Source organism: Bacillus rossius, chromosome 7, assembly GCF_032445375.1.
Source record: "Bacillus rossius redtenbacheri isolate Brsri chromosome 7, Brsri_v3, whole genome shotgun sequence".
In the NCBI taxonomy this organism is placed as follows: domain Eukaryota; kingdom Metazoa; phylum Arthropoda; class Insecta; order Phasmatodea; family Bacillidae; genus Bacillus; species Bacillus rossius.
Genome location: NC_086335.1, coordinates 56,913,197 through 56,925,361, shown reverse-complemented (window position 1 = coordinate 56,925,361; position 12,165 = coordinate 56,913,197). Strand labels below are relative to the sequence as shown.

The following is a 12,165-nucleotide window of genomic DNA, read 5'->3' as shown; positions in this document are numbered from 1 at the left end:
TTTGGGTCCTGGTTTTATTACAAAAAAAGTACAATTTTATATGAAAACTAAATGCTTTTGCATAGCAATGATGCAGGTCCATGCTTTTTCACCCAGATTACATGATAACAGACAGATTTTCCAAGTTATGGTGTTACAACCTTAAACCTTTATTAGAGAAACATAACACGTTTGCTTCTTGTTTGCATGCCGTTTCAAAATTGTGTAAGTACTACGGAAGTCAAAAAATAATTTCGGTTTAGATTTTAGTGTTAGCCGTTCCTTCATGCAGTATTGCAACACATACGCACGCAAGTCACTGTTCATACAAATCATGCACTTCTGTCCACACGGTAAAAAGCTTTTAAATTAGTGGCCACAGCAGATATTCCCAACACCGATCACAACAGCAAACAGGACACAGTCAAAGGTAGACATATTACAAAAGCCTTACGTCACATCATCTTTGGGCTGACATCCTTCATCAGCATCAAAATTCTCACAATATGTTACCAGCAACATATAGCCATCTTCATTCATGCCCGCACTGTACCTATTTAAGAAAGCATACAAACATGTTCCAAATATTTGGAGTGAATGGAAAGCTTCTTTGGAATACATTTATAAATTTATGTTTGTATATATGTGTATTGCCTGTACATAAACAGGGAGGTAACTAGACTAGTTTCCACCCGGGGCAAAAACTCATCTTAGCGCCACCTTCCCATTTTTTCTTTTCTCAAACCAACAAAACCAAAACCTTTCCTGACTACATCTCATATCGCCACCACATATTAACACTGGAATTCCAAGTATTTTTGATTCAACTTAGATGATAAATAATTAGATTTATTTCCCATCATTTCATATTTAATCATCGCAAGTTGGATGGTACGCGAAAAAAAAAAAAAAAAAAAAAAACATGTCTTTAAATATTTGAAGGTATACGTGTATTTTTTTGTACCTTTCAATACAAATAATTCAGTGTTCATCTGCCTTCCAATATTTTGAACTTTGTGTTCTAACACCTCGATATTCAAGTAAATATCAATAGCAAAAATTACACTGCCAGTTTAGCACCCTCCCCCCCCCCCCCCCCAAATAAAAAAAGAGTGGCTCCCGGGCACAAACACCTAGTTACGTCCTTGTACATAAAGCCAGCAAAATTCATACAGAATGAATCACGAGGATTTACCGCCATCCCACCAGCGCTTATTCCTCACATAATTTGCAGTAAGTACGTCGTATAAATGTGACTCCTGTTCCCAGCGTCGACGGAGTGATTCAACAAATCGCAAATACCTTGCGTTGAACAGTTTATTGCTCGTGAGGCTGGATGAAGGACTTTGTTTGCGAAAGGACTTCCACAAACACGTATCCTGGCATGCCGCTGCCAGTGATCAAAGCCGACATGTGCCCAGACATGCAGAGCGACCAAGTCTGAGATTAGACGAAAAATTTTTTATAAATTCTTTTTACGTTCTTTAGATCGTTCATGCAATGGGGAATTTTAATTTTATACAGCTTCTTGGACATACGCCATTGCAGTTTTTCACAGTTTGTCATGTTTTGTTGTCTGTCTGCATTTACTGTTATTGTCGTTGTAAAAACATTGTGTTTTTCTGTGCTGTTATTTTTTTTTCCATTACTAAATCCCTTCAACGGAATTCTTGTGCTATCTGATATTTAAAATGTGTTTGTCTGTGCTGTCGTCGTTGAGTTGTCCATAACACCTGTTTAGGTTCATCGTTGGGTCCATCTGTTCAACACCAGCTGATTTAGGCTTGCTTTCTGTATGTTTATGTTTTCATTTTTATTTCTTGTTTTTCATTTATGAATTTTCCCCACGACAGACATTGCAAAACTGCAATGGCGTATGTCTAAGAATCTGTATTGAGTGAACATATTCTGTAAGCTAGTTAAGCTGGATTCACAATGATCCGTGGCGTGCGTCCGTAAACCGTCCGTCCGCAAACACAATGATCCACACGTCCGTCAAAATATTTTTTCTACTCAGCTGCTGAAGCAACTATTGAGGCTTATGTATATTATCGAGGAAATTTCTCTAGTAAAAGGTTTACAGTTTGACGATCATCTACGCTAAGTAAGCACTTATAAATGATCAAATAAACTCTAAAATATTTATTTAAAAATATTTTCGAGTTATAGCGCATTATTAATTACTTTCGTGTCCCGGAAAATTTTTGTTTCAAATATCAAACTCAAATAGTGTTCATAGGCAAGTAAAAAAAATAATACTGATGCAGCTTAGCAATTAATCAAACTAAGAAACCTTTTAAAATGAAGACAATGCCCTTCAGACATTTTTAAGTTTATAATTTCGTCCGTCCGTTCATCGAGTTAAAGCTTAGCAAGGTTTTGACGGGTGGAATTTTTCGGGCCTTCTAATTGGCTGAATGTCACGTGACTGATGGACGGATGAGACGGATCATTGTGAGTCCAGCTCTACACGAAAAATGCTGCTCAACTGCGAACAATACGGTCCGATAATTAAAACCATCACATGTACTATTTCTGAATTCATTATTATTGTATTCTTAATTATAGTGTTTCGAATTACTCTGTAAATATTGGGAATAGGACTAGCATTTATGCGGCATGTTCTGCTCCAAATGATGCAAGGAATAAAGTTTGTGAGAGGCGGAAGCTCTTAGCGAATCACCCTATACTGTCAAGTGGAAGGGTAGGATATGAGAAGTTTTGTACAGACACGTCCTCATAACTGTGACCAAACAAAGTTCCGATAATATTCCATCAGCTTGTTAATATATTTAAAAAATCTCAAACAACATTTTATTTTAATTACTGTTTTGCGTAATGGAAATATTTCGAAGTAACAATTGGAGATTCACTTGAACATTTTAAAGACAGCATTCAATTAATTTTAATTGAAATAATATTTTTAAGCTATGCTTTATATAACTATTACAACTTTTAAAAAAACTCAGTGTAAGTGCAGCCTTACCTCAGCAACAGAACACACGCTGCCACAATCGTGTAGGCCAGTAGTGTTCCTATCGACATCATGTTGACAAGGTGGCTCAGTTCAAACAAGCCCGCCATCAGACCTGAAACAAAGTCAGCCTCACACTACCCGCCATTGTCCAAGACATGAGAGTGAAAAAGAGTGATGGAGCCTACAGGTACCTTATCCTCACACACAATAAAATTAAAAAGGCCCTGCAAATTCCACATCAAACTAATATAATAACAATAATCTTAGGTATACTGAAGTGTTTTTAAGTAATTGAATTTTGAATAAATATTAAATTTTAAATATCCAAAAATATTTGTAATGTTAAGGTGTAAATTAACTGAGGAAGATCTTTAGAAAAGGTTGAAAGGGCGAAAATTTTACAACTGTCACTGAGAATATATATCAATATTTATATTAATGTCGTAAAACAAGAAAGAGAAAAAAGTATAAACACCACTCCTTTCCAATTACTCCCTCACATATTTTGCTTTTGCTATGGAAGACGTATGAATTAAGTTTATCAAGTAACCTAGTTTTGATTATAAATATTAAAATATCTGGATTCGTGCACAATGATATGTAGTTCCAAGCGTGCTAGTCTTTCCGGTTGTTTGGCTACCCCTGTGAGAGTAGCGCGCATCAGCCAGCAAGGCAGCGTAGTACAGCGGGTTGCGTGCCCTCCAGGCGTATTCTAAGTAATTTCCGTGTGTCTCATCGGCTTGGTGTTTCGGCGAGAATCACCGACCTTATGTATCACAGCTTTGGCCATGCTGAGAGTGATTTTTTGTTGTTACGATTTCACAAGCTTTTGCAGTATGTATGTATATTTTTAAATGCTGTTGTTATATGCTGCAGGTTTAACAGTCAAGCGCCCAAGAAAGAATTCAGGGTAAGAAAAGGCTGAAAGAATACAGCCGTCGCATGCCCATCCAAGAAAGCTGCGTTAACAGCTTATTTTCCAGTACTGATTGGTCTATTATTTATAACATTAACTATTACATAGTGAAAAAAAATTTGCGAAATTGCCTTGTCACTCCCTGCAATTTTTATACGTTATTACCATATAGGGAAACCCTTTAAGTTTGAATTTAATGTTGAATGATTGCAGTGTGTAAGTAAGGGTGTAAGTGTCGGTGAGGCGGGATGATACATGAGACGCTCGCTGGTGCTTCCAGCGCCGAAACGCCTCAAAGCCCAAGGCTCTGAACTGGCGCGCAGTCTTCTCGACGTCTCACATGGCGGAGAAATGAACATGAATGTGTGAACCAAGTCCCTTGAGCGCTTTCAAGACTCTGTACCGCGTATTTCACACACAAACACTTTTTTTTACCCATTTTCAAATCTCCGAAACATACAGTTTGAAAACGAAATCCAAAAGAAATGTTAATCCCTCTGAGTGTATCCTTGAATGTTTTTCGTAAACAGACGCCACTCGGATACATTGAGCAGTTTTCAAATGGCGTGTGTTCTTATGAGGCTGAGCACAGATCATGATGCACCTTCGCGGTAAACTAATCCGCACACTGTAATATTTTTTAAGTTATACTTCTTTAGGAGCGTTATGAAAAAATGATGAGAGTGAAATTTTAAGATGCGCGCGCATCACTGTAACACAAAATAAACAGGTTGAAGCTGCCCGCTAAATCGCTCATTAAGTCTCGAAAAAAAGCTACCAACAAAATAGAAATAGAACCTCTATTAGTCGCGCATGTTGGCACGCTCGTCGCCTCTCATCACTGTTTTCATATTTATAATTGTATCCACATGTTTCTAGTTTCTACATTCACAACATGTGTTTTAATTTCATACAAGTGCGAATTATGTATGTGCTAATAAATTATATTCAGTAATGATTTAAATTTAATATTTTGGTTAATATTATTTACTATTTGTAAATGTTAGTAAAAAAATTGTGCCTTTATACTTTTTCAAGTGCTCCAATATAATTGAGGTTAACTATCCGTATGTATTATTTATTGATATAAATTAGATTATTATTATTTAATATAATTAATACTAAATATTATTAAATTATTAATGTTAAATATTTATTATTGGTTATTTAATATTTACAAAATAAGGAATAAATTTAATAAAACATTTAATAAAAATTTGTGATAAAAATTTGTGATAAAAATTAAAATCAAACATCAAATTAAAATATTAATTTTTAATATTTATTATTACATTAAATAAATAATAAATATTTTAAAAATGAATAAACTTAAATTAAATGTTTAAATTTATTATTAAATTTATTTATTTTCTTTTAAAATATTAAATAATCAATAATAAATATTTAAAATTAAGAATCTTTTAATATTTAGTACAAATTATGTCATTTATTGTTATTATTCTCTAAATTTTATTTATTTAATTTTTCAAATTTAAACTGAACTTTATTGACTGTGTTGACTATCTTTTTCCATCCCTTTTATTATTTTATTGTAATTAATTATTTGCATGCAATTAAAAACTATTTTTAATGATGCCAAAGAAGTATAACTTCTCACGCGCGTATATAAGTACACGCACCCATTTTTTTTTTAAATCTAACAGAAATAGATATTTGTAAATTATTAAATTTACATGGAAATAAATGTATCACTAAAAAAAAATCGTGTTCGCAGTAATGCTGGGTTCGATTCTCATCCGAGCATTTGTGCTTTTCGTTGTGCCAGTGCATACCTCGAACAGTTAAAAGTCGTTTGTAAACCGTTACCCTGAATCAAGCTTTATCTGCGCACACTAATAAGCATAGTAAATTAAATGAATTTGAATGAAAACGTCAATTAAAATACAAAACTATGTGCTGTTTTTCGTAGGAAATACTTAGCATTATCAAAGAAAAATATATTTAATTTATGCAAAAAATAACTACAGCCATGTGTCGTGCAAAGATATACTACGTCTTCGTTGTGGTATCGCAAACTAGGTTTCCAGAGGAATGTTTTGTGAAAGCACAGCCGGGCGGCGGCAGGTTGGTGGGGAAGCCTAAGATTTCCATCAAGTTCTGTCCCTGCCCGAACACGCCCGAATATTCACCTTCGGCCAACTTCGGGTTTATTTATGTATACATATTTACATTTCTCTGTTTATTTTAATGTAGCTATACTAACCTAAACTAACCGTCCATGGTGTTTTAAAAGTGTTTTGATGTAGCTAACCTAACCGACCACTTTAAATATTTGAATTCATTTTTTCCTGCGCAAAAAAAAAAATAAAACAAATCCCGAAGTTGGCCGAAGGTGAATTGTTCGGGTGTAATCGGGAACGGCAGAACTTTGTGTGCATCTCTGCATACCGCATGAATGTGCCCAGGGTTTTCCCTGTGTCTATGCAGGTTTTACCTGGGGCCCAACCTATCTCTAGTTATAGTCTAGATTTAAGAGTGAGGGGAGTTAGTCATGGCGCCAATCGCTGCCATGGCTGGCCAATCCCCTCCTAGCACATGATGCATGCGACCCTCTCCCTGCATGGCTAATCCCAGCATGACTAAGGCGTGATAGGCTTCGGCCTGAGACGCACTTAGGTCCCTCTAACCCGGACCCCTCCAAAATACACTTAGTTTTAGTTAGGTTAGGGAAAAAAAATGAATATTTATATTTCTCTGTTTATTTTAATGTAGATATACCTACCTAAACTAATCGTCCATGGTGTTTTAAAAGTGTTTTAATGTAGTTAACCTAACCGACCACTTTTAATATTTGAATTCATATTTTCCTGCGCAAAAAAAAATAAAACAAATCCCGAAGTTGTCAGAAGGTGAATAAATTGTTCGGGTGTAATCGGGAATGGAATCTCAGGTCTCCGCAGGTTTGGTCGCGAGACGGGGCGACGTGTTTCGGGCGGCGGCAGGTTGGCGCACCTGTGAGCAACCCCGCCAGCAGGGTCGCCACCACGGGAGTGCGCAGGCGCGCGCTCACCGCGCCCAGGAACCGGAACAGCAGGCCGTCCGACGCCATGGCGTAGATGATGCGCGGCAGCGGGAACATGGACCCGAACAGGCTGCTCGCACACGAAAACAAAAACACGGCTCTCTCGCACAAGCACCCGGCGTCTGGCAGCGGGTGACTGACTTACTGGACAAGGGGATGGATCAGACCCCCCACATCATTCTGTGGGCCCCGTTGCTAGAAGTCATGATGACCCCCCCCCCCCCTTTTTTTTTCTAACAGAGATTAAAAAAATGTTTTTTTTTTCCTTTATGTACATTGTTTTAATTAAATATTTTTTTTAACCATTTCACAATTAGTTTTAAAACACATTAAAACTAGTTTTAAGTCAGTGTTTCGATTGTCAACGTAAATTGATTTTGAATAATGGCAAATGAATGAGTGTAAGCGTTCTGCACTTGTCCACATGGTGTCACGTCAATTGGTGGTGGGTTTTGTTACTCACAGTTGTAGATCCAGACACGTTCTGTACGCACAGCATATTCCGGATAGTATTACTCTGGTGTAATATTTCATCGGTAACTAAATTTAGGCCTTCGGTTAAATAGTTGTATATGATTTATTTAAAATTGTCTACTTTTTTTAAGTTTTTTTTTTCCTTCGCAGGCCCCCTAGACCCATGGGGCCCCGTTGCCATAGCAACGGTAGAACCGGCCATGGGACGGATGTACGTGAACGGGGGAAAAAAAACTGACACAAAAGATGGCGGACCCCACGTGCAGCAACATGAACCCGTACATGGTCACTTTTGTGAACATCAGATTACATACCAAACGTGTTGGGTGTGCAAAATGAAACTTTATTGATAGTGAAACTACTCTGGAATATATTTATGTAATAATTAATTGCTTGTTGAAGTTTTAGCTCGTGAATTGTTTACCGCCGATGCTAACCTGCATTTAAACATAGACATCCTTTATTTTATTTTTGTGTCACGATTTTTATTATTATTTATTATTATTTTCGAATCTGGCATTAATTTGCATGATTTATTATTTTATACTTACTTGTCAATTGTTACTGTAATTTCATAATTTTTGTTTTCTTTCGCGGACCATTGGGAAATTTTTGAGTATTGTACGATAAATCTGCAAATTTTTGCCGTTGTCTGATGTATGGAGGTGAAAATTTCAGCTCAACATCCAGTCCTGAGCAAAGGAAGTAAATCATCCACGAGTTAAACATCCTTCTACTCAGCAGGGAATCGAACCCGAGACCTAGGATTCCTGAAACCAGGTAACCTGACCACTAGACCGTAGGAAATGTAGGCAACAAGGAATTATAAATGTTTAAATAAATCAAACTCATTGAAGGAAAAATGTGTGTTAGAAATAACCATACGTTTCTTGAATATCATAGTTGTTTTTATTTTAAACTAATTTTATTCAAACAAACAAGCATAAGAGATTTTTGTCTTTGCTAAAAAATAAGTTTTTTTTCAGGTTAGAAATGTATCCTGCCGGCCCCAGCCGCATAACGAATAGAGCATCACATTGTAATTCTTTTCTGTAAACGGAACAGAAATATGTAAATCCGTACATCTACATGAAAACAACTCTATCGCTACAAAATAGTGTTCGCAGTAACACTGGGTTCAGATTGTTTTGTCCCGGTACCTCCGATATTTAATTTATTTTGTAAACAGTTTCCTGAATAGCTTTTCTGTATGAACTGCACACATTAACAAGCATGATACAATAAAATAAAGTCAAATTGCAGACATTTCGATTATCTTTTCCGTGGTTTAAAATAAATTCTTGAATGAAACATCAATTAAAAGTATTATCTCGAAAAAACGTATTTCATAAATGCAAAAAATAACCACATGCATGTGATGTACAAATTTACAATGTAGTTTTGCAAACTTTTTTCCTTGGCAACTGGTCCCTAAAGAAATCTTTTTTTTAAAGGTACAGAAAAATAAAATTTTCTGTGCACACAGCCGAGAAGGTTACTCGTCTGAACCCCTGAGATAGGGATACCGGAAAAATTCGCGGGTTCAATGACATGTAGGATGAACTCCATAGTTATACGTACACTCGGTCAAATGCCACCCACCCATTGGCTGCTGTCTTGTGAGACGTCCCAACGTAACAGCCTGTGATTCGTATAAAGCTTTGGTTTGGTGTTTCTAATTGGCCCAGAGTCATCCAGTTGTGAGTTGCGTGCCGATAGCAGAGGCAGCACTGAGGTATAACCATTTGTTATTTTAGCCTACCGCGGAATGAATTCGCGAATTTTTTTCCGGTCTCCACGCCAGAGACAAGCGCGCGGCTGGCCATGGATGGATACCTCGCGCACAGACCGAAGACTCCTCCCACGCTGACTATCCACGTGGCCAGCGGCCATCCCACGCTCGTGAACACGTGCGGGATGGGAGCGTCTTCATCCTGAGGAAGGTGAACAAACACGTTTAAGTCATAGTGAATCTTTTGATATTTTGAATTCTGTACTTAATCCCTTTCAATTTTTAATTTTTTAGTATGCTTATCTTTGAAATTTATAATTATACTAAGAAAGAAGGTAAACAAAAAAACGCGAATTTTTGTGACAACATTTCCGTGAATACAAAAGAGAAATTTCAATGAATTATTTACATTTAAAAAAAAACTTCATACAATTTCTTGGACATACGCCATTGCATTTTTTTTTGTTTTTGCACTTTTTGTCATGAAAAAAAAATTCAAGAATGCAAAATAATCAATAAAAAAAAACAGAGAGAACAAGCCTACATCAGCTACGTCAAACAGATAAACCCAACGATGTAGAGGAAGGGAGCCAAATATGGAATAGTACTTTTATGATTTTGATTTATAATAATGACAGTTTTTATATATTTCTTACAAAGTAATGGTTATTTGTTGGACATACATTTTTTATGACACAATAATATTTACAACCTAAAAGTCTTATCACATTTAAAATGGTGAATTTTTTTATTTATAGATATACTGTTAGGCCATTGGAAAAAGTGGTACCTAATATGGAATAGTGTTCATTTAGTTTAAAAACTGTCATTTTGTGCCACAAATGACTTTAATTACATGTATTTTGAATTGAAGAAACTTTCAGGTAATAGGTACATAGTACCTAGACAGGTGTTATGGACAGCACACACGAACACATTCAAACTTAAATATCAGACAGCACAAGAATTCCGTGGAAGGGATTTAGTCATGGAATAATAATAATAATTATTATTATAATAACAGCACAAACGAACACAGTGGGCTAGCAACGACGAGACAGTTTCAATAACAAATGCAGGCAGACAACAAAACCTGGTCAACGCAACAGATATACGAAAACAACGATGAAGATAAACAGATATTATGGACAACACAACACCGATGACCACAATAGGTTTCCTTATAACCTAACAGTTGCGACGTTTCGGTAACTGGCATCTGTTCGCGTCATCACGCACAAACAGACAGTGGGTTTATGTTTTCATTTTTAATTTTTTTTTTTTTTTTTTTTTTTGCGTTCTTGAAATTTTTTTCCATGTCAAACAGTGCAAAAATGCAATAGCGTATGTCTAAGAAATTGTATCAAATCAAAATTCTCTACTGCATGAGTCATTTTAAAAAGAACGGAAATAAAAAAAGGTTAACGCTTATATCATTTGTATGTCTACCATTACCAGAAGTTATATTTGTCTGTAGTACGGGGTGGGATCAGAACATATGGTGAATAATTTTATTACGAACAAAATAATAAGCTTACATAAAAATTTTTTAACTAATCTCTTTAAAAATACTCTCCTTAGCTAGCGAATCCAAAGTGGATTCCATGTTTGGAAGAATTTCTGGAAGGTTTTTGGAAGGGCCTTCAGCTGTTATGTCGTGGCCACTTGAATGTGGGATTTGTGTCTAAACGTTTTCCTTTTAGCACAACCCATTTCTTCTGGTCATCATTTCGCAAACAAAACATAAAGTGAACGCGTTGTTAGAAATACATAAACAATAATGCGCGACAGACACGGTAAACACGACCTCACTCTTCCGGCTCTGGAAACCGACTGACAGGTCACGACTTGTTCGAACCGGTCAGTGACTATCCCAGCGGGTCAGGCTATCGGGCTTGCTACTCCAAACAGATGTAGCGTCGGCAGTTGCTGCTACGAAAATTCATTCACCGTATTTTTTTTTTATCACACCTCGTCAATTCTGTCACAGTGACTTGTAGATAAGGTAAGTCATGTTTGGTACAAGCGCACGATAAAGTGTCATTCAGACAAATTAAAGCGATTTTAGGTTTGTTATTTTTTAGTTATCTTACGAGATGCTTCTGACATTAACTAAGCGCCAATGCGCATATGTTAATCAGTATACTAAAAAAAATATTTAAGATATTTATAGAAAAATACTAATTATTAATTTGTGTATATATAAATTTAAACACTTTATCTTATCTCTATTGACATTTATGAATAACATTAAACAAAACTATTTATATTTCTCAAACGAATACAGTGAAACACACAAAAAAGTTACATATTTATTGTGAATAATCTGGAAAAAAAAATAATTTATCATTCATTTATAACTCACCTGCTGGTAATACGGAACCATCATTGTGAGAATAGTCGAAACTCCAAAATATGATAGAAAAACTATCATTAGTGACATTATTATCGCAAGCGGAATGGCTCGTTGAGGCTTCTTCACTTCCTCACCTGAAGAAATGTTTACATTTTAGTCCGTCTTGGTCCTTATTTATTTGCAAAGAAAATAATACACTTTTTAAAAAACACACTGTGAATAATTATTTAAAAAAACAATGCAATATTTGTAGTAAAAATAAAATTACGAAACGAGAAGACATTATTAGAAGAGTTTGTCTTCGTACTTCATTGGGAAAATTATTTGTAATGACTAGGTTATCAGTTCATTCATAAAAGTATATTGACCGCACTTTGACATAAAACTACGGTTAACTGAAAGCCCAAAAACATCATTAAAAAACTGTTTAAATACTCACCCAATCACGAAACACACGCGATGCTACAGCGTATTTAACTTTCAGCCAGTCTCGGAATATTTTTTTCACAAAATATGCATGCCCCAATGATAAGTTCCTTTTAAACGTATAATAATGGTATCCATTCTGGTCTGGTTCCAGAAAATAATGGGAAATTGACAGTCCTCTGGTAATTGGCAAAGCTAATAATTATACAAATGTTGGTACATAACTTGACTTGATGTAAGCTTTTGTACATACGCTATTGCT

The 12,165-nt window shown here is 35.7% G+C and overlaps 1 protein-coding gene across 5 annotated transcripts in view; it reads right to left on the bottom strand.

The window, feature by feature from the left end:
• Window positions 1–12,165, bottom strand: part of LOC134534106 (cationic amino acid transporter 2-like) — a 47,344-nt gene that overhangs the window by 12,000 nt on the left and 23,179 nt on the right. For 3 of the 5 annotated variants that reach the window (XM_063372158.1, XM_063372161.1, XM_063372160.1), the window contains exons 7-11: window positions 11,487–11,611; window positions 9,226–9,323; window positions 6,846–6,985; window positions 2,966–3,068; window positions 434–532 (exon numbers count right to left, since the gene is read on the bottom strand). In XM_063372158.1, the coding sequence (XP_063228228.1) occupies window positions 434–532; window positions 2,966–3,068; window positions 6,846–6,985; window positions 9,226–9,323; window positions 11,487–11,611 (565 nt within the window). The remainder of the gene's footprint in view (window positions 1–433; window positions 533–2,965; window positions 3,069–6,845; window positions 6,986–9,225; window positions 9,324–11,486; window positions 11,612–12,165) is intronic. The other 2 variants (XM_063372159.1, XM_063372162.1) reach the window with 1 other exon arrangement.